The sequence below is a fragment of the Myotis daubentonii genome, chromosome 7, assembly GCF_963259705.1.
Source record: "Myotis daubentonii chromosome 7, mMyoDau2.1, whole genome shotgun sequence".
In the NCBI taxonomy this organism is placed as follows: domain Eukaryota; kingdom Metazoa; phylum Chordata; class Mammalia; order Chiroptera; family Vespertilionidae; genus Myotis; species Myotis daubentonii.
In genome coordinates this window covers 20,755,056-20,776,983 of record NC_081846.1, presented here as the reverse complement: position 1 = coordinate 20,776,983, position 21,928 = coordinate 20,755,056, and the positions used below count along the sequence as shown (strand labels likewise).

Sequence of the window (21,928 nt, the reverse complement as noted above, 5' to 3'; positions counted from 1 at the left end):
TTCCAAAGACAGCCCCCTTCCTTTGCTCCCCGCCCCCACCTGCTGCTCCACCTCCTCCATCAACCAACCCCCCCCCCCTCTCTCTACAGGTGACAGAGGAGGGGGTGAGACGAGGGTGGATATGAACAATGTCTTGGAGCTAGAATCAATGGGACTTGTTCATGAATTGGATGTTGAGAAGAGGATGCGGGAAAGTCAAGGGTGTCTTCTCCACCCAAAATTCCCCAGGCAGCTTGAATTCAACATGCCCAAATTGAGCGCATCCTGTAAGCTTACTTAACGATGAAATAAATGAGGTCCAGAGGTCAGAAGGGTGTCCACAGTCACATAAGCCATTAAGTAGGAGAGTCCAAATTCTGCTCAACGGCTGCCTCCCCTCCAAGCCCATGCTCTCAACTACCACCTCACAGCTAGCTAGCATTCAAGACACACCTGGCAGATGTGGTCACGGCAGGGTGATTCTCCAAATTCAGAGGCACAAGCTTGAGGCCTGCTTTGTGGACATGTAACCTATGTAGTCACGCAGGGCCCCATGCTTGGCTTAATGCTCTGCTGCTGCTGTCTTAAAATTCTTAATAATTTCTGAAGCAGGAGCTCTGTGTTTTCATTTTACCCTGAATCCTACAAATCAGGTCACCTAGAAATCAGGTGATTCTACAAATTAGACTAGCCCAAGAGGCATGTTTTAATGCTTATTGCCAGGCCCTTCCTGAGGTTCTAGCTCTGGAATAAGTTCTGTGATCCCTCAAGTGTAACAAGCATTCCCAGTTAACTCATTGTGGACTCCTGGGACCACCTCTTAAGCAAAATACACTTGGAGGCCCTGTAAAGTCAGCTGCAGTTCCCTGTTCTACCACACGGTGACAGTATAACCCCAGTGTCTCTCAACTGCCAGGTTTTTTAAACTTCAACAAGGAGGCTGGTTCTGGAAGGTGAGCAATAGCTTGACATCTCCAAGATCCTGCCCAGCCAACCATCTTCATACACGGGCACAGTTGTGCCTCCCTCCGCAAAGGTCTCTAGGTCATTTATACATCAGTGTGGTTCTGGTAGCTACGGCCACGATGGTGGTGCTGCTCACCCCTACCCACAGCCCACCCCACCCCTAAACCCACCCCTTCAGAGGGCTTAAAGCACGAACAAGGAAGCTTTGGCAAGTGACATGGAACTGGGCAGAAAACTGTGGCATCCTCAGGAGCATTTCACGAAAATGTTCCAGAAATGACCCAAGCAAGCTGGCAACCATGGGGCATGAGGGCTGACACGAGGGCTGACCCCAGCCATAATCCCATGATATCCCTCCCATTTCATACAGTTCTATAGTTTTCTCTTTTTTTTAATATATTTTGTTGATTTTTTTACAGAGAGGAAGGGAGAGAGATAGTTAGAAACATCGATCAGCTGCCTCCTGCACACCTCCTACTGGGGATGTGCCCGCAACCAAGGTACATGCCCTTGACCGGAATCGAACCTGGGACCTTTCAGTCCGCAGGCCGACACTCTATCCACTGAGCCAAACCGGTTAGGGCAGTTCTATAGTTTTCAAAGCACGTTCGCATCTGCCATCTCACGTTGGTTCCGCCCTGTTATTTGAGGTGGAAATGGTCCCCATTGGAGAGATGAAGAAAACTGAGGCTCAGAGAAGGCAAGTGACACAGCTCCGGAGCAGGGGCATAATAAGCAATGCGACTGGATTCAAACCCAGGCCTCCTGACGCCAGCATTTTTCTTGCCTCATTCCTGGCTATGCATTAGAATCATCCAGGAAACCTTTAAAAAATAAAACACCTGCCTGGGCTTCACTTCAGACCAATCAGATCAAAATCTTTGATGTGAGGCACCCTCAGTCATTCAAACGTTAGCCGAGGTTAAGCGCTGCACTTCCCCAGAGAGCCAACAGGGGGTGCCCAACCCCAAGCCAGGAGCTGCTGACTGTAGCTGAGGGGACAGGAGAGGGGTGGCCAGCACCCAGCAGTGGATAAAAGAAAACCAGACCCCAAGATCCAACCAGGGGCCCAGAGCACTGCAGGCCCCCCAATTGTCCCACAGGGGGCGGTATAACCCCAGGCTGAGCAGCGTGCACACTCTGGAGTCAGGGGCTTCCAGGTCTGGGGCTGGAGTTTGGACACCGCTAGGGACCTTTTCCTCACCTATAAAGTAGAGCTAGTGATAGCACCTCATTTGTGGATTCATGAAGATTAGTTGAATGAATGTACTTCCCAGGTGGCCAGCCACTGGCTAAGAGACCAAAGGTGGGCGGGGATGTGTCGCTTTGGGGGACCTGGTTTTCTTCTCATCTCACCCAGGTAAGGACCAGGTGTCCTCTGCCTCTCCGGAGCTGCCCGTCACCTCCTGTGGCAGGAAGGACTCAGACCCTGACCCGGAAGAGGGGGTCACATGGAAGTGGGGCTCTGCACCACGTGCTGGGGGAGGGAGGAGGGCTGGGCAGTGTCTGCGTTCCCCCATGGCCCACTGCAGTCAGCAGGCCCCTGTAATTACCCAGGGGTTGAGCCCAACAGAACAAAGTGTGTAGAGCTCCTGCATGGAATTCTGCTTCAGAAAGGGGGCGCCTCGGTCTTCTGGGCTCTTTAATATTTGATGTTCTGAGTCCAGTGACGTGGGCCCCTCAGGGAGCCACCCCTGGATTCGGAGGTAGCGCATCTGTGAAAGCACTGGCCCACAGCAGCCCACTCCGTCCCTGGGGACTGAACAGACATCTCCCTTCGCAAAAGGGAGCTCTCATGTGAGGGGCCAGAGGCCCCCAGTTCCAGTGTTTCTCCCTTTGGAGTATCATCTGAATGTGCGTGAGGAAGACAGACACCTGCTCCGCCTCTCCTCCCCCCCATGCCCACCCCAGGGGAGGTGGGGGGCCAGGGACTCAGCTGGCGGTCCAGGCAGACACTGGGTCCTGGGGTTACAAGTGAGGGCTCCACACCTTGAATTCCCACAGGCCGAGACCATTGGAGGGAGATCTGCCTTCCTCCTGCCCCATCCTTCTCCTTCCAGTTTCATGAGAAACCAAGGCTGGGCCTTTCCCACTTCCCCAGATGTCGGAGGGCCCCCAAAGACTCAGGCAAAAGACACACAATTTATTTTTCCTTTCTTTATTCTTAAGTAAAAGAGACTCAGGGGTTCAAAAATAAAAATTTCTTCTTCCCCCTCCCAAACCTGGACCCCAGCTCTGCTCTGCAGGCGCCCCTTCCTCCCAGCAGGGACTGGAGAAGGGCTGCAGCCTCTCCTACTGGGAGGGGCACGGCAGCGGGTGTGCCAGGCTGTGCTGGTCTCTTTCCCAGTATAAATGCATGTGTTAACTCCTGGGAAGCCTTCCCCCACCCACCACCCAAGCATTCTCCTCTCTGCCTGTGTTTGGAGAGGGGGCGGGGGGGTGCCAGGCACCGGCTGGTTTACTGCATCCGCTCATTGTAGTAGCGATGACACTCCGGGTCCCCACGGACTGTAGGGGATCCCTGAAGCAGCTTCCCGGTGTTGGGGTTCACACACCAGCACTCCCCACGCTGCCCATTCACAGCCATCTTGCACTGAAGAGAGAGAAGAGGCCATGGAGGACACCCTGCAGCTGCCAGCTTTCATTATGTCGCTCAAGCCTGCGCTCTGAGCGGGCTGCAGCGTGGTGCGTCTCCGCTTCACTGTGCGCCAGGGGGACTTGCTAAAATGCAGCTTCCTGTTCAGGGGGGCAGGGATGAGCCTCACGTTGGGCATAGCTAACCCTAAAGCTGCACTGGATGTGCAAGGCTGCTGGGGACACTCAGTGGTGAAAGGACTCAGCCCCTAGCGGCTGGGAGGTCCCTCCTTGGGGATCCAGTATGGAGTTTAATCAGAGTATGAGATGAAGATGCTCGTAACAGCTGTTCTCAACCTGTGGGTCGCGACCCTTGAAAATACATCCTGCATATCAGATATTTACATTACGATCCATAACAGTAACAAAATTACAGTTATGAAGTAGCAATGAAAATAATTTTATGGTTGGGGGTCACCACAACATGAGGAACTGCATTAAAGGGTCGCAGCATTAGGAAGGTTGAGAACCACTGAATGGTCAAAGGCAACACTAGCACAGGTGTTCCCAGGCACCAGGTACCATGTCAGCAATCTATATGCTGCTCGTTACAATTTATATCTAACACGTATATTCATGTAATTCTCACAGCCACTGTGTGAGTGCTCTTTATGTCACCACTTTATAGATCAGTGGTTCTCAACCTTCTGTCCCTTTAAATACAGTTCCTCATGTTGTGACCCAACCATAAAATTAGTTTCGTTGCTACTTCATAACTGTAATGTTGCTACTGTAATGAATCGTAATGTAAATATCTGATATGCAGGATGGTCTTAGGCGACCCCTGTGAAAGAGTCGTTCGACCACCAAAGGGGTCGCGACCCACAGGTTGAGAACCGCTGTTATAGATGATGATACAGGGGCACAGGCGGGGTAAGGAACTTGCCCATCATCACACAGCTAGTAAGAGCCATCACTGACATACCCACCCTAACATTCTCCCTGGGGTCCCTGCTCTAGCCATAAACAAATGACTTACAAACCCTTTTAGTTACCCACACTGCCTGTGTGTTTGTTTGCTTAGAAGAGATCACTATTTCTTCTTGAGCTCCCCATGAGGTGGCTGGCTTACATTCAGAGGGCACCTGCACAAATAGCGGTAAACGCTAGACTGACACTGAGAGGGGCAAGGAGCCTGCCCTGTGAAGGAGGTGGGGAAGTGAGACACCCCCACGCAGGATCAGCAGAACCCCACACCCCATCTCCTGGCTCTGCACATCCACCTCTCCCTCAGTCCTGACTGTCCACTAGGATCACCAGGGGACCTTTGAAAATCCCGGTGCCCAGCAACTACCCAGACTCACAAAATCTGAAACTCTGGAGGTATGGCCTGGGCACCGGTGTTTTTCAAGCTGCCCAGCAGGTCTGCGTGTGCAACCAGGGCTCAGAGCTGCCGCTGCTTGAAAATAGGATGTCCAGTGGAGCCCACACTCCTCACCCCTTTCTCCCAACCACCACCTCCCCATGCCTTCTCTCTGTCTGGAGTGAAAAGCACATCTATGTGCTGGTTCTCCCCATCCAGGCGATGAGTTGGAAGAGGAAAGGAGTGGACTGGGAAAAAGGCAAGTGACAAATATTGAACAGCCACTAACAGTCATCGCTACAGACTCTGTGTGGCTATGTGAACAACACTGACAATGTCCAGGGGAAATACTGTGCACATCGGTGATCAGAAGCCACCGGAACGAAGCAGGAGGCGAGGAGAAGGTTTCCGGTGGTTTACTTACACTTCCCCAATGTTCCCTAATTCCTGGTTTTTAGAAATATTTTGAGTGGCGTTTCTCCATCCTGATCCTCCATCCCTGAGATCCTTAACAATCAGAGAGGCTACTTGGTCAGCGGTTTAAATCGACGATTCTGGAAGTGTGGTCTATGCGCCATCAGCAGGCCCTAGCACCTTGCTAGAAATGCAAGCTCTTGGTCCCCACCCAACCTTCTGAATGGGGGTCTCTGGGTGTCTGGCCTGGGAATGACCTCCAGGTAAGGAATGCTCAATAAAGGCTGAGAAGCACTGTGCAAGCCACCTCTCTTCTCCAAGAGGCTCCCTCCCAACCTGGACACCGAGCACGGCTGGCGGGTAGCTGGGTAAGTGGAATCAGCCTCTGCCAGGCTGGAGGCCAGGGAGGGAGGCCCGGCTCTGGGAGCTCGGCTCTCAGACCTCCGAGGGTTCCAGGTGTGTGGGGCAGGAGCGAGGCACATCAGAGGCTTGGGAGATCCTTTCTCACCTGTTTGAGGTTGTACAGGCCGTTCTTGTCACAGTTGGGGATGTGCAGGGAATAGAGGTGCTCCAGAGGGCCCCGCTCATCTGGAAGGCGCATGGTGGAAATACGCTCCAGGACCTGGTCCAGCTCCTGCTGGCAGGGGGTCTGTGGGTGCAGGCGGGCACAGAGGAGGCTTAGAGATGGCCCTGGGAGCGACCCCAGGAAGAAGCTCATGCATGGGAAGGGACTTCCCCAAGGCCACACGGGTAGCTGGTGGAACGAGGGACTTCTGACCCCCGGCCCAGTGAGCTCACTACCGTATCGTGTGCCCCATCCACCCCTGAAAGAAAGTCACATGGCTGTGAACTTTCGCTCCTCTCCTCCATCTGCGTCAATGGCTCTCAGGGGTCAAGATGGAATCTACTTGCAAAGACTGAATTCAGGTGGTTGTCTCTAGATCCATCTACCCTAGCCCAGTAGGAATGGCCCAAGCTCCATTCCTTTCCATAAACCATCGGGGGCCAAGACCCAAGAAGGTAGAGCTGGGCTGGAGAGAGGAGGAGGGGAAGCCGAGGGAGAGAAGCACATCGCAACACGAGTGAGCAATCTCAGGTGGCTCCATCGCCACCTCTAGCATCCACGTTCCTGCCTATGTTCCAAAGCCATGCAGAGATGTGGAGGTTTCAGAAGGAAGGGATTTCAAGAAGCCATAGGCCCTGTCCATTTCACAGCCAAAGACACTAAGGCCCCTCAAAAGAGATGCTGATCTGCTGTTTGCCCTCAGAGTCACTGAATGTGTTAAGGGAAGAACAGGAAAGTCCTGTTTGCCTGCTGACAACACAGAACACGGATCGTATTGGGGTGCCCTCCCCACTGTGAGACTCCCTCTACATGTCCTCCCACCCCTCCAACTAGACCCGACCCCCTCTGACCCTGGGAGATGGAGGCCGGAGCTTCTTGGAGTCCTCCAGGCCGGGTGGGTGCTTGCCAGCCTTGCCCATTTGGCGATGCTGGTCGTTGGCCTTCTCCCGCAGCACAGCCATCTCCTTCATGCCCGAGGTGAAGGCCTTCCGGCCGGCGCTGCCTCCACCTCCCACGATGGTTCCATCCTCAACCTCAGGGTGGTCATCATCTGCAGAGAAGGAAGGAAGTTCCAGAGAGATGGGCCCTCCAGGGACTGTCTGGAGCCCTGACAATAGGGAGACGAAGAGAACTAGCAGCTAAGCAACTGTGCTGAATGACTTCATGGATGATCAATTTCCGCTTCACAGCAACTCTTAGGTGGGCCCTATGAGCACCTCCCTTAAAGCCTGCTCTGTTCTGCCTCCATCCTGGGAGGTGGAGCACAGAAGGAGGACTGTGTCTTCAAGGCCCTCACCGTGGAAGGGGTTTGAGTCCCTCCTGGGGTCCATCATTCTCCGGTAGAAAGACCTCCCGGAGTCACCTGTCACTAACCCATAAGGGAATTCATCGTTTGTGTTCTGAAAGGGCACGGATTGGGTGAAATTTTAAAACATGGAGGTGGAACCATCACTACCAGAACTTACAGTTTTCAACACCCCCTGCTGTGACTCTTCCTTTGCCTGTTTGCCCCTCCTGTTGGTCCCCTGAGGCTGCTACAGTCATACCCCAGTACCCTGATTTGTTCCCCATTACACCAGGAGCCCCAAGAACAGGAATGACGACCTGCTCAACTTTGACGTTTCACCTTATCGCATCCTGACATCTGTCCAAGGAACATCCATTAAGTCTCTTTCAACTTTCTTAAACTGTCCATCAGTCAACAACAGAGAAAAGCTCCTATTGTGTGCCCAGCTCCAGTGCTCAAACCACTGACGGGGCCAAAGATGTATCCCTCGGACAAGTCCTAGGGGTCAGCGCTCAGGACAAGGCCAGGCCCTCCGTGAGCCTGGAAACAAGTTTGATGAAGAGAGGCACCCGGATGAGTGTGTGTGCTGCAGTCTCTAGGCAGGGCTGGCTCATTCATTAGGCACAGCAGGCACAGTGCCCAGAGGTCTAGCGAGTGTTTCGATATCTTTTAAAATCAGAAGGAAAAATAAGCTTTTAGTTCCAAGAAAATGTCTTCATATACAACACTGACACGTTTGTAGCCATAAGACACAGTTATAAAATATATTTTAGAGTATTTCTTATGGAGGAAGGGGCCCCCAAAGGCAAAAATGTCTCAGGCCCACAAAAGTCAGTAAGGAAGCTCGGATCCAGGTACAGAAGACGGGGTCTCTCGCACAGGCTTCTCCCCGGAGGAGCTGTCCCAAGATGCCCCCACCTCTCTGAGGTGAAGATCAGCTTGTCCACCCGCACAGAGGCCACCTGGATTCAAAGGCATGTTTCCTCCCATTCCTGTATTGATCTCACCCCTGCCAACGAACATGCCAATCAGATGAGGGCATCCACGGGCCTGGTTTGCTGCCGCACATGCTGACACTCCACATATGAAATAAAGCCCTGGGAAGGGGAATCAACCAACTGACTAGGCGGAGACCAGAACGCACTGTGGACTGGGAAAGCCTCATTCCTTAACTGTTGCTATCCCCAGCCAAAGAGGTTCAAGAATTCAGACTTCCAACTCTAATCGCCTGAGTCCCTGTTTCACCACTTAGCTGTGCAGCCCCAGGTAAGTTGCTTAAGCTCTCTGTGCCTCTGTCACTCATCAGTAAAATGCAGACAAACAGCAGCCATCTCCAGTGGGTGGCCAGGAGGCTTCCGAGATGCTGCGTGCATTTACAGTGCACTGAGGCTAGCTCTGAGCTGCTTCCATCCCCCCTCCCTGCCACCCTGAGGGAGGGAGTGCCCACACCGCCTCCCACACTCGGGCAGACAAGGCCGTTACCGCACATCACCAAGTTCTTCCCATGCACTCGCACGGGTGACAGAAGCCGTCCTCAGGAAAACATTCCAGATGCAGAACTCCAGCTAGAGATGGAATTTGCTCAACACAAAAACATCAAGTTGCATTTTTTCTGCCTAAGAGAGTTAGGGTCAGAATAATATTTATTAAGTAACCACTTATGTATGCGGCTCCGTGGGCTACAGTGCAAAGGTTACTCCAAAAAAAAGTTCTTAGTGAGCCAAGTCACATAGCTGGAAAAGGCTTTGGGCTTGGAGATGACAGAGAGGGACCCCACCCAAGGCCCGTGCAGAGGTTGTCCCCAGGGGATTAGTAAGCATTGGCCGTTCCCTACACAGATTCCCAGGAAATAGGTCAACACTGATTATATACGGAAGGTCAAGCTTTTCCAGAGAGAAGTGGGGGAGACACAGAGGCAGAGCAGAGAGCCCCAGTCTCGTCTGGGGAGAGCTGTCAGAGCCTGGAGAGGTCCCATCCTGCTTCAGGTGTGTGGCCACACCTTCCCACCTTAGGCGCCTAGAGGACAGCTGGAGATGAGAAAGGCCGGTGGAATAGGTAGAGATGGACAAGTTGTCCCCATTTTACAGATAGCACACCCAGGACTACCATCTGAGTCTATAGGAGCATGCTCAACCTCTCTGCCATCATCAGAGGGGCTTCACTATGGGCAGGGGTCCACACACTATCCCCTGCCCCAGCCTCACTAAGCCAGCCAAGGAGGGAGAGCTGGGAGCTGACATTCCAGGAGAAAGAGCTTTGAAGACTTCATACCCTGGTTTTATAGCGCTGACAGCCTTACTCAATGAATGAGAACCTGTGTCCAGCAGATCCTTGCACTCAGGAAACCTCATTTTCTCCTAGTGTGATGCTCTGACCTCAGCGCTCCATTGGACAGTGGGCAACTCCAGATCTATGGGAGACCTTAGGATCTACAACCAACCCCTAGTCCCTCCTGCTTCAAGTGTGAGGCGTGGTGAGAAAAGGAGACCTTTTTCCAGAACCATCACACATCTTCACAACAGATCTCCTTTCTTGTCTTTCTTCTGAAAAAACCTAGTCATCTCCCAACTTTCTCCTGAGACCGTCTCATGGTTATGTGAACATCTGAGGGCAGGTGATACCATAGAGATGATCTAATGCAGCCATGAATCTGCTGTTCCCTCCAATGGGTTTACCTCCTTCAACAGGTCATAGCCCTTCACCAGTGGATTCCGGCTAACAGGCCAAGAGGATGCTGGCTGCCTTCCCGGTTCCATCCTTCTTTGATGATTTCTCCCAAAAAGCACTTAACCTTAACGTATGTTGGGCAAATGAATAAATACTATAATCTCCCTCCCTCCTGGAAAACTTCTCTATTAACATCCATGGCAGTGGATAATTCATTAATAAGCCCAACTGGACAAAGAACTCTGGGAGTCAAGAGCCCTGAATTCCTTCCAGTCCTAGATTTGCCACTTAGGACCCAACCATCATTTTGGCCAGGCTCTGTAACTTTCCTGAGCTCTAACTTCTCACGTCTGAAAAATGGTTCCCAACTCAAAGCCTTGGCCAATGGGTCTAGTATGGTAGGAAGAACGGTGCTGGCTGTGTTTGTGATGTTACCTAGCCTGGACTCTAAGTGATGCCAGCAAGGAATTTAAGATGTGTGGGCTTCAGTGTGCTCATCTACAAATTCAGGGAGCTTGATGAGCTGACTGGTTCCCAAACATAGCTGTTCATCAGAAATCCACTGAAGAGCTATCTAAAAATGGCGTCCTAGACTCCAGCCTCAGAATTTCAGACAGCAGCCTAGACCAAGATCAAACTCTGGCTTTGCAGGGCCCCATTCCTCTGTGATTCTCTCTCCTGCCTCCATTTCCTGAAGAACTGCTTGGCGATGGGAGAAAGATGCCTCTTCTTTTCCAGAGACATGGCTTCACATACACATTTTGCAAAGACACAGTCAAGTAAGCTCGTTCCTCTCACCCGCAGGTTCATAAACAGGCACACGTGTGTGCTTGGATGCACGCAGAGGAGCCCTTCTTTCCAGGCATCGTGGGGATTCCTGGAGCATGCCCTCACAGCGCCGTCTCCTGAGTGAGCAGAAACAGCGCAGCCTCTGCAGAGCCTCCCTGCCTATGCACTCCCCCAGGGCTGCTTTATAAACACCAGGGTCATTCCTGGAATCACAAAGACCCGGGGAGGGTCAGGGCGAAGACAGACAGTTTGAGAAAACAAAAACAAGCTCAAATTCAGCCAAGGTCCTCCAGGACTCTGCGAGCCAGGCTGTCCTTGAAGAGCCAGAGAAATTGATATCAAGATGGCAAACAGCACTATCAGCTTACTCCTTCCCAAGGTTCCCAAACACTGCTCCTCTGGTTCAAATAAAGCCACCCAAGAACCTGGCAAGGTGACCTACCTGCTGAAGGCCCAAGTGAGTATAGAGTGTGCTTTGGTGCAAACCTGGATCGGAGGCTATGGGAGCAGGGAGAATGTGCCTGACCCAGCAATTCTGCTCCTCTGAGACATGTGTGCAAGGGCACATGCACAACAATGTTCATTAGAGCATTAGTTGTACTTGTAAAACTACTAGCAAGTGGACCCAAAAGTCTTTCAATAGGTGGATGCCGAAGGGCCAGCCATGCCCAGTGGAAGGGAGACACCAGTTCTGGTTCCTTGAGGACAAAAGAGGAAACAGCCTTAAACTGAAACAGGAGAGATCCAGGTTAGAAGCCACCCAAGAGTTTCATGGGAAGAATTAAAACAAGTGACAATTTGCACATTCTTCCTCCGGTTCAGTTTAGGAGGAACATTTGGAGGAAGATGGACAATAGGAACTCCAAGTGTCTGAAGGCCCTTGACTGAGTTGAGGAGGGGCCTCCCTGGGCCAGGCACTCTTGTATTTGGACCCAACTCCCTTCCCAGCTCCCTAGCCTGAGTGCACTGGCAAAAAGCCGTGGGTCCATGCTTTTCCTTCCTCCTCCAAAGGATGGAAACTTCTTGAAGACACAAACTTGGACTTAACTTCCAGAGAGAGAGAGAGAGAGAAAGAGAGAGAGAGAGAGAATGAGAATGAAAAGAGTACAGGAAGGGAGCCGTTCTGTGTGCTCCATTTTCTTTTTTGGAAGGAGGAGGATGTGCTTTTACTCTTCCCAGACTGAAGAAGCAAATGTCCATTAGATGTGCTTCTCTTACTTCTGTGACTTTATTCTCCAAAAAGGACTCTCATTTTTTCACATCAGGCTCTTCCCCAGAGCCTGGGTCAAAAGGCAAAAAGAACTTCCGTTTACTTGCATTAGCTTTGTGTACATCTCCACCGACTTGGTTTCTTCTTAGATAGTATTCAACTTTTTCAAATGCTTTTCTTACTGCCCTCCAGGATCACAAGGCATGTGCAAGGACAGCTGCATTTTTGTGCAGTTAGTCTCAGAATTTGCACATAGTATGTGCTCAATCAATGTTTCAACATCAGGAAAGCTGACTATCCAGAGAGCATCTTAGCTAGAGTACCACTCTCCCACCTAGAGTACCACCATGGCTCACTTTCCTGGCCCCTCCCTGACCATCTAGGCCCCAGAGCAGCAGGAGTGGTTAGGAGTACAGAAAGGCAAAGAGCAAAAAGAGGAATGAGATGGGGGAGGAAAGAGACTTCCCTCTCCCAGGACCCAGTCAAACAATCGTCTCTATGCTCAGTTCCAATGGTGTGACCTGGCAGACCAGCTCTCATAGAGGAATAAAAACTGGCTCCTACTCACCTCTCTGCTACCACCTCCCCCTTCCGACTGCCTCTTCTCCATCCCAATAAGGCTGTTGTCAGATACTCCAGGCCTGACAAATTGAACCCGGAGGATGCAAAAAGGAACTAAAAACCTGCAGAGATGTCCAGGATGTCCGGCCACACTCTTAAGCCAGCACAAGAAGCATCTTGAATATAAATAAGTACCTTTAAATAGGTCACCATGCTTTCCTTTCTCTTCAACCTCAAGTTCATGGATTTTGTCTGATGAAAGACTGCATCACATTAGCTGTCTCCCTGGGTTGTGCTCAGCTGGTCTCGAGGCAGCAAACGGAACCAGAGGCAACCAGCAGAGCCAAGTGAGACTCCTCTCCTCTGGGGCATACGTGGGCCATGGCCAGCCGTCAGCCACTGGTAGAACTGTAACGAGGGACAGTGGCACTGAAGGCCATGACTGCGCACTGGAAAACCATCCACCACTGACTCCATTCTGGATTTTCCAGGCAAAAGGCAGCGCCCAAGTAAGCCACATCTGTGGGAGAAGCCACACTGCGGACCAGGATTCTTAAGTATCTCTTCTTTATAAACTTGGCCAATCAGAAAACATCCAAAGCCAGGCATGTGGATTCCCCTTCTGCTCTGTGTGTGGAGTCCAGAGGGGGAAGGAAGGAGGAATCAGAACCTGCATGACCACATCTGAGCTTCTAACAGTGAGTTTGTGTTAAGTGGTTTGTGGACATAACTTGGTGTTATCAATTGCATGAGGCCGATAACTTCTATCCGCTCTCACATTTGACAAAAAAAAAAAAGTCATATGGTTTGAGGGCAACAGTACAAAGTCACGTAGGCAATGGCAGAGCCAAAAAACAAACCCAGGCTGTTTAGCGTCATAGCTCTTAACCAACCAGAATGGCATCTGGTCACTTCGCATCACCTAAAGGCAGACTTTCAACCAGACCTTTTAACCCCAGCACTTCATTTCCTGTTCCCCAGCACCTCACCTGCTCCCCATCTCCACAGGACCTCTCTTCCCAGTGAAGGAACCCCTCCTCAACAGCCTCCAGTAAACCCATTCCATCCCCTTCCAGCTTTATCCTGCCGGACACACCCCCTTCCACTGCTGCACTGTTGCTATAGAAACTACCCAGCCTTATCAGTGGCTGGGGCAGGGCACCAGGGAATTGTCATTTACATTTTATCTTGGCCTCAGGCATCAGAAAGCAAGGTCACCAACCAGAGGCAACTTGGCACCTCCACCCAGAAGTCAAGACAATAGACCTAAAAGCAATATCCTGGGGAGCTGCAGAGAGGGACATCTTTGAGAAGTTATGCCTTAATTACTACCTCCCGGGAAAGGGAGCTTTTCCAGGCAGCAGTATATAATCCACTGCTTCTTTGCCTGTGAGCCTCTGATGGAACAGAGCCCTGGAATGAGAAGCTGAAGACTTGGACTACATTCTGGTCCATACGTGATGGTCTGTGCTTGCCTTGGCTTTGAACCGGAATGCAGCCATACATAATTTATCTGTCAAGTGGGGAGATTCCTGAGGCTAAAACAGAAATGAAAAAGAAAACAACAAAACAAAACCTACGGACACGTTGGTAGAAATGGACTTGTCTAAGAAAAAAAAAATTAATTATCATTGCTTTGCCGTTTACCCTTTGAGGTTGCCCCTGTGCTCACTATACCCCCACAATCCAACTCAGATTCCTCCAGCTGGAAGGTCCCCCTCTCCTCCTATCAAAATGGACACGCTGAGCAAGCTCCTCTTGCCTCATCTCCACCCCCACCTCCCCAAATTAATAGACCTTCCTGGGCTCAGCGCCCTCCCCTCCCCAGCCTCCTGGCTCCCTGAGCTCAGTTCCTTGAATGAACACAGGCTGACACACCTATACCCGTCCACTAATTAGAAACCTCCCCAGGCTCTTCTCCGGCCAACTTAACCAGAGCCTGTGGGCCAGCACTCCTGGCCCCAGCTGGAGGCCTGCCAGCCCCCCCTCCCCAATCTCTCTCCTGCTCTCTCCCAACAGCCAGGAAGAGATGTGGGGCTGGCAGCCAGAGGGGCCTGAAAGACGGCCAAATGTCCCCCTCCCCCTACAAAAAAGAGCAAAGAGAAACAATTCCGGACTACAGTCCACTCTGTACTTCTTTCCGGGGGAGCCGCTTTCTAAGCAAGGTTTCCCTGCGTCCTGACTGGCACCAGGAGCCCAGCCAGGCTTTGTTCAGGAACAGGCCTGGGCCGATGGTTAGGAGCCAAGTGGGGGAGAGGCCTAGGGGGATGTCCGTGGAAAAACGAGTCCTATAGTCCATAGGGGAGTGGGGGGAGGGCAGTTACTCTGGAACCTGAAAGCAAAGACATTTCTCTGGATGGACTACCCACCTGTAAAGTGGACCCAGAGTCTAAGGGGACCGGCCACCCCCAATTCCCAGCCGCAATGCTGTGCTTTGTCCCCGCTGTGCTGGGCCTCCCCACGAGCACACGCTGGCCCATGAAGGCTCAGCATCCATCTCCTCTGCTTCCTGAGGCCTCACCTCCATCGATGCCTGAGAACAAACAGTCATCACTGTTCCCAGACAGGCTGCCCCTCCCAGGGCTCCCCGGGACACAGATGCAGCAAACATTCGGACAAACTCCAGCATCCCAAAAGCACTCCTGCTCTCGACAGCCCCGCTGAGACCATTTACCACCCCCAACAACCCCCCTTAAGCCCCCCTCCCCCAAAAGTGAGGTAAACTCTGGAGGCTCCTAGTAAGAAAACGTCACTTTTTTGGAGGGAACATCCAGTTTCTTTGCCAGGATCACGTTCAACTTTCCGGCACCCTTGGCTCGGTCAGGATGGACCGGAAAGCCCCTTTTCCTGAAGCAGGAAACGGGCGCCATGGGGTCTTCGCTGGTTCTGACACCTCAATAAAATGCCCCCTTCGCACATGCCCTACATCCTAAGTGTGCTAGGGCCGGCTGAGCATGACCCCATTGTTCCGAAGCCCAAGTCCTTGCAGGTTTCCTGTGGAAAAGGCAGCTTCCCACCCCAGATGTGGCCTCCAGTCGCCAGATCACAGCAGCTGGGGGCCTGATCCTATAGATTGGCTGGCAGGGAAGGCAAGGCCCATCCCTGTGTCACCTGTTTCTGAGCAGCAAGGCCAGTACAAGTACCCAGGATCCCCAACTCTGGGGCCACCTCTGTCCCCGCACCGTCCCTCCACCCCATCTAGGCACTACTGAGTGAAGCTCCCATACCAAGAATGGTCAGTCTCAGACATTAGCGTATGGGCCCCAACGAGCATTGCCTAACTGGTCCATAAAAAGTGCAAGGCTGCTGACTTCAAACCATTGTTTATGGTCGCCTGGGTTTATCCTCATTTAGAGTATCATTTCCTTACCCTCTGCATAGGGCTTCACTACCGCCTGTGAAAGTAGGTCAGAGATACGGATGTTTCTATTTTCTAGGTGAAGAAGTAGAAATCAAGTGACTCATTACAAAAGAAAATAAAAAAAACCCAAGTGCTTAACTTTTTATGTATGATCTCTCTTTACACACACACACACACACACACACACGCACACTCATGTGCAGGCATGACCCAATGGAGCTGGTTCTATCAATTCCTGATTTACAGATAAGGAAACTGAAGCTCAGAGAAAATATATCTCTGACTGGGCCCCTACATGTCACGGTAAAACCTTAGTGATGAGTGGCCTGCCTGACACGGCCGGTGGGCCTTCATGTTCAAGGCCCACTAGCTGAGCATCAGAAAGGAGACGTCACTTGCCAAGACCAAGGCACAAAGTGTGTGAGAAGCTATGCATCAGACACTGTCCACTAACACAGTTGCCCTCACATGCATTCCATGCAAGAGACACAATATAGTCAATAATATTGTAAAAACTATGCACGGGGCCAGCTGGGTCCTGGAAATATTGGGGGGGAACACTTTGTAAAGTATATGATTGTCTAACCACTATGCACCTGAAACCAACACAAAATAATATTGAATATAAACTGTAATTGAAAAAAAAAAAAGATGGGGTAAGCAAGTACTACAAATGTACCTCAGTGTAAATGTTTCAAATAGATTTTAAAATGGAAAGAAAAGACATGCCATCATGCCTATTTCATCAACAGGGAAGGCCCTCGCCCATCCCCACTCGGGTTCTCAGGGACAGGCCTGCACAGGCTAGGATGCTCCCACCCTCATCTCTCTCGGTCCCTCCTGCCCTCCAGTTCTTCACTCCAGGAGCCCACCTTGGACCCTTTTTTCTCTCCTGACAGCTGCACACTGGCCACTTGCATTTCTGAAGTCCCCAAGCTCCAGGACTCCGGGCCAGGTGAAGGAGGCAAGGGCATGCAAATAACTGAACCTGAACCTGGCTGTGATGAAGCGAGACTCGTACTCACCTGCACATGCAGGTGTCCAGGAACAAACCTTTTAGCTGACAGGGTCAAAGGCTTTTTTTTTTTTTTTTTTTTTTTGCCAACAGTTCCCCTTAGTCAGAGGAAAGGTATCCAGCCAGGTTGTCTCTCATCCTATTACTTACCTGCTAAGGTGCTCTTGACGAAGCTCAAGTCCCACACCTACGAAGTGGAGGCAGAAAGCCTCCCTCAAAAGGATGCCAGAGACAGAAGTTGGCAAAGCAGGCAAAGACGCCAGTTTATAACAAGATAAGAACAGATGGGAGGATAACCCATCTCCTGGCGGCTGCCTGCCACCTCAGCAAAATGCTGGCCAGAAATAGCAAGAAGCAGAGGAGGGGCCCGGGCATCTGCCAACAGATCGCCAGCTCCCCTGGTGGACTGGAAGGATAACTAACCTCACTCCTCTGTGCTTGGTTTCAGCAGAAGCAGTCCTAGACCTAACCCTCTTGGGGGGAAATGGTCACTCCCCGCACCCACAAAGCCTGGCCCTGCACTGCCAGCCAACCACCCACCTCATGTAAGGATTTGATTTGTTTCAAACATCCCAGTCCCCAATCACCTACATGGTCTCCCTCTAATTGGATCCCAAGAAAGGCTGGGCCAATATATTTTCCATGCCATTTTCTCAAGTTCAGGCAGGTGGCTTAGACCAGGTCCCAGTAGTGAGAGGCACGGAGTAGGGTCTAGAGCAGCGTTCTCAACCTGTGGGTCGCCAACCTGTGGGTCACGACCCCTTTGGGGGTCGAACGACCCTTTCACAGGGGTCGCCTAAGACCATCGGAAAACACATATATAATTACATATTGTTTTTGTGATTAATCACTATGCTTTAATTATGTTCAATTTGTAACAATGAAGATACATCCTGAATATCAGATATTTACATTACGATTCATAACAGTAGCAAAATTACAGTTATGAAGTAGCAACGAAAATAATTTTATGGTTGGGGGTCACCACAACATGAGGAACTGTATTAAAGGGTCGCAGCATTAGGAAGGTTGAGAACCACTGCCTAGCACAATTGGCAGACCAGGACTAGCAGGTTCAGGACCTATCAAACCACGGCCTCCAGGCCAGCCCCACCTCCAAGGCCAGAGAGCACAGAGCAACCCCTGCTTGATCCCCATAACCAAGAAAAGGGATCCAGGAATAGCCCCCTCACTCCCCCATCTCCCCTCAATGGGGCGGTGACTCAGGGGGAGCAGCTTAGCAGAGTTAGTTCTGCGTGCCCTGTCCAGAAGGGGTGTGGGGGTGGGGGTGGCGGGAGGGGGAGATAGTGGTGTTAGCAATCAGTGACAGGGGGTCTCACTTCCCTAAGTCTATTTTATTTTACCACGTTGAACTCAGTATGCAAATTTATGCAAGACAAGATGCAAAGCAGTGCTTTGAACCAGAAGTCGCGTTGCTTTTGTCCCTTTTTTTGAACTGCACTGAACCACTCACTGTAAATCTGTATCTGCCTCTGCCCCCTTTCTCCTCCCCTAGCAACTGCAGAAGCAGAGTCTGTGTGGCACCCCCGCCCCCCCAGGCCTGCCTGCTCACCTAGACCAGGACTGTGAATGGCTGCTCAGTTCTATAGCACCTTTATATGTAGCCACTTGGGCGGCTCTGCCCCTGGGCATAATCCCCAGCATTGTACAGGGTCGGGAAGGAGGCAGGGAGCTGCTGAGGGGAGGCCTTGAATTCTGAAAGGACCTGGCCTGGCCCAAACCCTCTTCTCCAACGGTTGCAGGCACTTCTGCCCAGTCCACCACCAACCACCCCCCACACCTTTAAGTGCAGGCTTCACACAGACCTCAGGGTCCCTCTCTCTCATCTTTCTTCCAGATCACCCACTCCAATACCCCAATCTGACTTCTGGTTTCTTTGAATCAACAAGTCCCAGCCCATTACCCCCAGGGGATGCAGTCTCAGCACCGGCTGAAGTGCCTCTCCCCTCTCCCACCCCCTTGCATCCCTCCCACTCCCAGGAAGCCAGCGACACAGCCCCTGAGCCCTGGGAACAAAGACAAAAGAGCTAAGCGTGAAGCCGGAACTGCTGGGGTTTGCAGCCTCAAAACCGAGAGGGTATGTTTAAAATTCTCAAAAGCAACCTGCTCAAAAGAGGAATGCAGGCTGGGGTGGGGGAGGGGGAGGCTCACTCTTCAGATGGGGGAGGAGAAAGGATGGGGAGAGTAGGAGGCAGCAGCCTTCAACGTTCAGGTCTCTTCTGGGCCAAGCTCAGTCACTGGCCCCACCCAAGTCAGACCCCAGCACTCTCTATGCAGTGCCCACTTCCTGCCCCAGCCCAAGACCCTCTTGAGCACAGAAGCCTCAAAATGTGCCCCTCTCTCCTCCTGACACCCTGCAGGCCCAGGCTTCTCCCGCAGTGCCCTCATCACCCCCAGCCCTACTCAGGCCTCAGGCACCCTGCCCTTGTCACTTCTTCCCAATGTGCCCACTAGGCTGTCCCCTTACCAGTTGAGGAGGCAGCTGGGGCTAGTTGGGGGGGGGGGGGAGGAGTACCATATCCAGGATGAAAATCCAGAGGGGCATTCTTCCCATGAACTCACTCACCCCATTGTCCCCCGGCTCCTCCGACTACTCCCCCCTCCGGCTCCAGGCTCCAGGCTCCAGGGAGGCCGGACAGGAGAGGCTCTGCATCTGTTCCCTTCTGAAGACCCTAACCTGCTGCTGGAGGGTGGGGAGCAGGAGAGCTGGCTTTCAGGCTGAGAGTAAGAGGTATGAAGCGTGAAAGAAAAATAGTAAAACGTTTAGGAAGGACATGTACCACACACTTTATTAAAAACAGTCAAAATCCAAAAGATTCTATAAGCTTGAAGGCCTTTTGCAAAGCTGGCCCTGCTGAGAAAGATGTTCAGTTTGTCCGAGTCAGGTCAGAAACGGCAGTATCTCCCCGGTGGACCCCGAGGTGCGAGGGGGTGAAGGGGGAGAAACGCAGGACTGCGGGATGGGCGCCCACAGTGAGAGGGGCTTCGCCAAGTCTCTTTCCGTTTAGTATTACTTTCTAAGAGAAGCAGGATGGGAGGGCTCACTCTGAGCAGGCTGGGAGGGAAGTGAACCAGAGGCAGAAGAAAGGGACCGAGGTGTTTCCTTTGGAGTCTGCTCGGAGGAAGCCCGCACTTGTTCTGCACTCAAGGTCAAAAAGCGCCAGAGAAATAGGAAAAGATTTCAACTCTGACCCCTAAGTCCATTCTCAAGGACAACACGGGGAAACAATAGTAGGCTAGAGGGGCAGTGGGGGGAAGGGGAGAGAGAGGGTGTGTGTGAGTCTGAGTGGGGGTGAGAAGCAGTTGTGCAATGACCAGAAACTGCGAAGCAAGAATGTTTTCACTTTTTCTTTTCTTTTTTTCTTTTTTCAAGTTTCAGAAACTTGGTCAGACTCCCTGGCTTTTTAAACAACAGACAGTGGACACACTTTACCACTGTCTCCAAGAGGAAAGAAAATAATTACGGCTTCCTCCAGACCACTGTGGCAGGAGGCTTTTGTAATGTTAAAAACATACAAAAAACAAATGAGGTCCTTATAGTTTGGTTGTGTCCCTCAAAAACATTTTGGGGGGATGAGGGCCCCTTACAAAGAATCTCAGGGTTCCCATTCTAACGGATAGGAAATTTTGTCAAATTAGAATGAGGGGCGGTGGGGAGGGGGGCAATGGATACACGTCCCTCCGGTTAGAGTAGCTGCGCCCACCGCCCGGGCACGCAGCCTCCAGCTTCCAAGTAGAGGTCCAGGTGCTACACCCGGCAGCATGGCTGCCCGGCCAGGACTGCACCTGGCGACCCGGCTTCAGTTACAGTGACTCAACTGCTGAGGTCTCTTCCTCGCCCCCCAAATGCCTGCCCCTCTTGTATTTTTCCATCCAACGTAGCAGTAGTAAGAGCCTTTTCGTTGTTTATGTGAGAAAACAGCGGCATCCGGGATTTTTTTACCTCTTAGAAACCCACTTTGCCAAGTACCAACAAGTCCTTTCTTCCCACCTCACACTTCCAGTAGCAGGAGTTCCTGCACGCGCACCGCCTTCTCCTTGCACTGCCTTCTCCTTGCACCCCTCTTTCGCGGGAGGTCCCCTCTTTCACGTGAGGTCCCCTGTGTCACGGGCACCCGCCACCTCCACCCCCCAGCAGCGCCTTCCACCGGGACCTTTCCAGAACCCTTAGGTCCTACTCCTATGGATCTGACCAACTCCCTCCACCCCAGTAACCCCTCCCCCACCCCCCATAGAAGTCAGGGTACCTTCCACCCGGGGAAACCACTATAACAGGGGTGCCTTTCCTCCCCACAGATAACTAGTCCAGTCCCCTCGCGGGCTTGGCTTTCAGGTCCCCCTCCCAACAGTTCCCCGAAGCTGACCAAGGACCCCGCTCTACCTCTGCTAACATGGTCTCTGAGGTCCTGCCCTGCAGAGCAGCCACCAGCCCGGCCCCACGCTGCCCTCCTGGCTTCTCCCAACTAGTGCTCCTCCCCCGCGTTACCTGCACCCTGCTCGGGACCCTCGGAGTCGCGGCCCTTCTCGCAAGTGCCGGCGCCCTGGACCAGCGCCTGCAGGGGCAGCTCGGAGCCGGGGTGGGGATAGCAGCGCAGCCCCTGGGCGCAGCGCGGGGTGTAGACGCCGCATGTCTCGCCTTCCAGACGGGCGCACACGGAGCAGCAGCCGCAGCCCGGCTCGCGGACCAGCTCGACGCAGGAACGCCCGGTCCCGGCCGACGGGGTCCTGCAGGCGGCCAGGCGCTCGGGCGAGCAGGGTGGGCAGCGGAACAGCACCTCGGCGTGCGCGCCGGCGCCCAGCAGCAGCAGCAGCAGCGGCGGCAGGAGCAGGAGCAGCGGCAGCGCGGGGAAACCCAGTTTCGGCAGCATGTTGGCCACGGGGAGCGCGACGGGGCGAGAGAGCGGGCAGGTGGCGGGGCGTGAGCACAGGAACCGACTCGGGCTTCTGTCCGGGGCGCCGCAGCCGCGACCTAAAGGGCCCTGCTTCTCCCCGCCCCCTGCTTTCTCCCCTCCCCCTTCTGGAGACCACCCCCTTTCCCCGACGCTCCCGCGCGCGGGCCCACCCCCACTTCGTCCCGCTCTGTAGGTCCGCTCTGTCCCACCACATCCTTCCAGCCTGGGCTCAGCCTCCCGGAGAGTAAGAAACCCTTGGGGGC

General features: G+C 52.6%; 1 protein-coding gene across 1 annotated transcript; it reads right to left on the bottom strand.

Annotated features, from left to right (window-relative positions):
- Positions 1–3,087: 3,087 nt before the first annotated feature.
- Positions 3,088–21,737, bottom strand: IGFBP2 (insulin like growth factor binding protein 2). Its single transcript, XM_059703085.1, has 4 exons — positions 21,260–21,737; positions 6,713–6,912; positions 5,805–5,945; positions 3,088–3,538 (listed from the first exon to the last, which is right to left on the bottom strand). Exons 1-4 carry the CDS (start codon positions 21,639–21,641, stop codon positions 3,404–3,406), a joined length of 858 nt encoding a protein of 285 aa, XP_059559068.1. The 5' UTR covers positions 21,642–21,737; the 3' UTR covers positions 3,088–3,403.
- Positions 21,738–21,928: the final 191 nt, after the last annotated feature.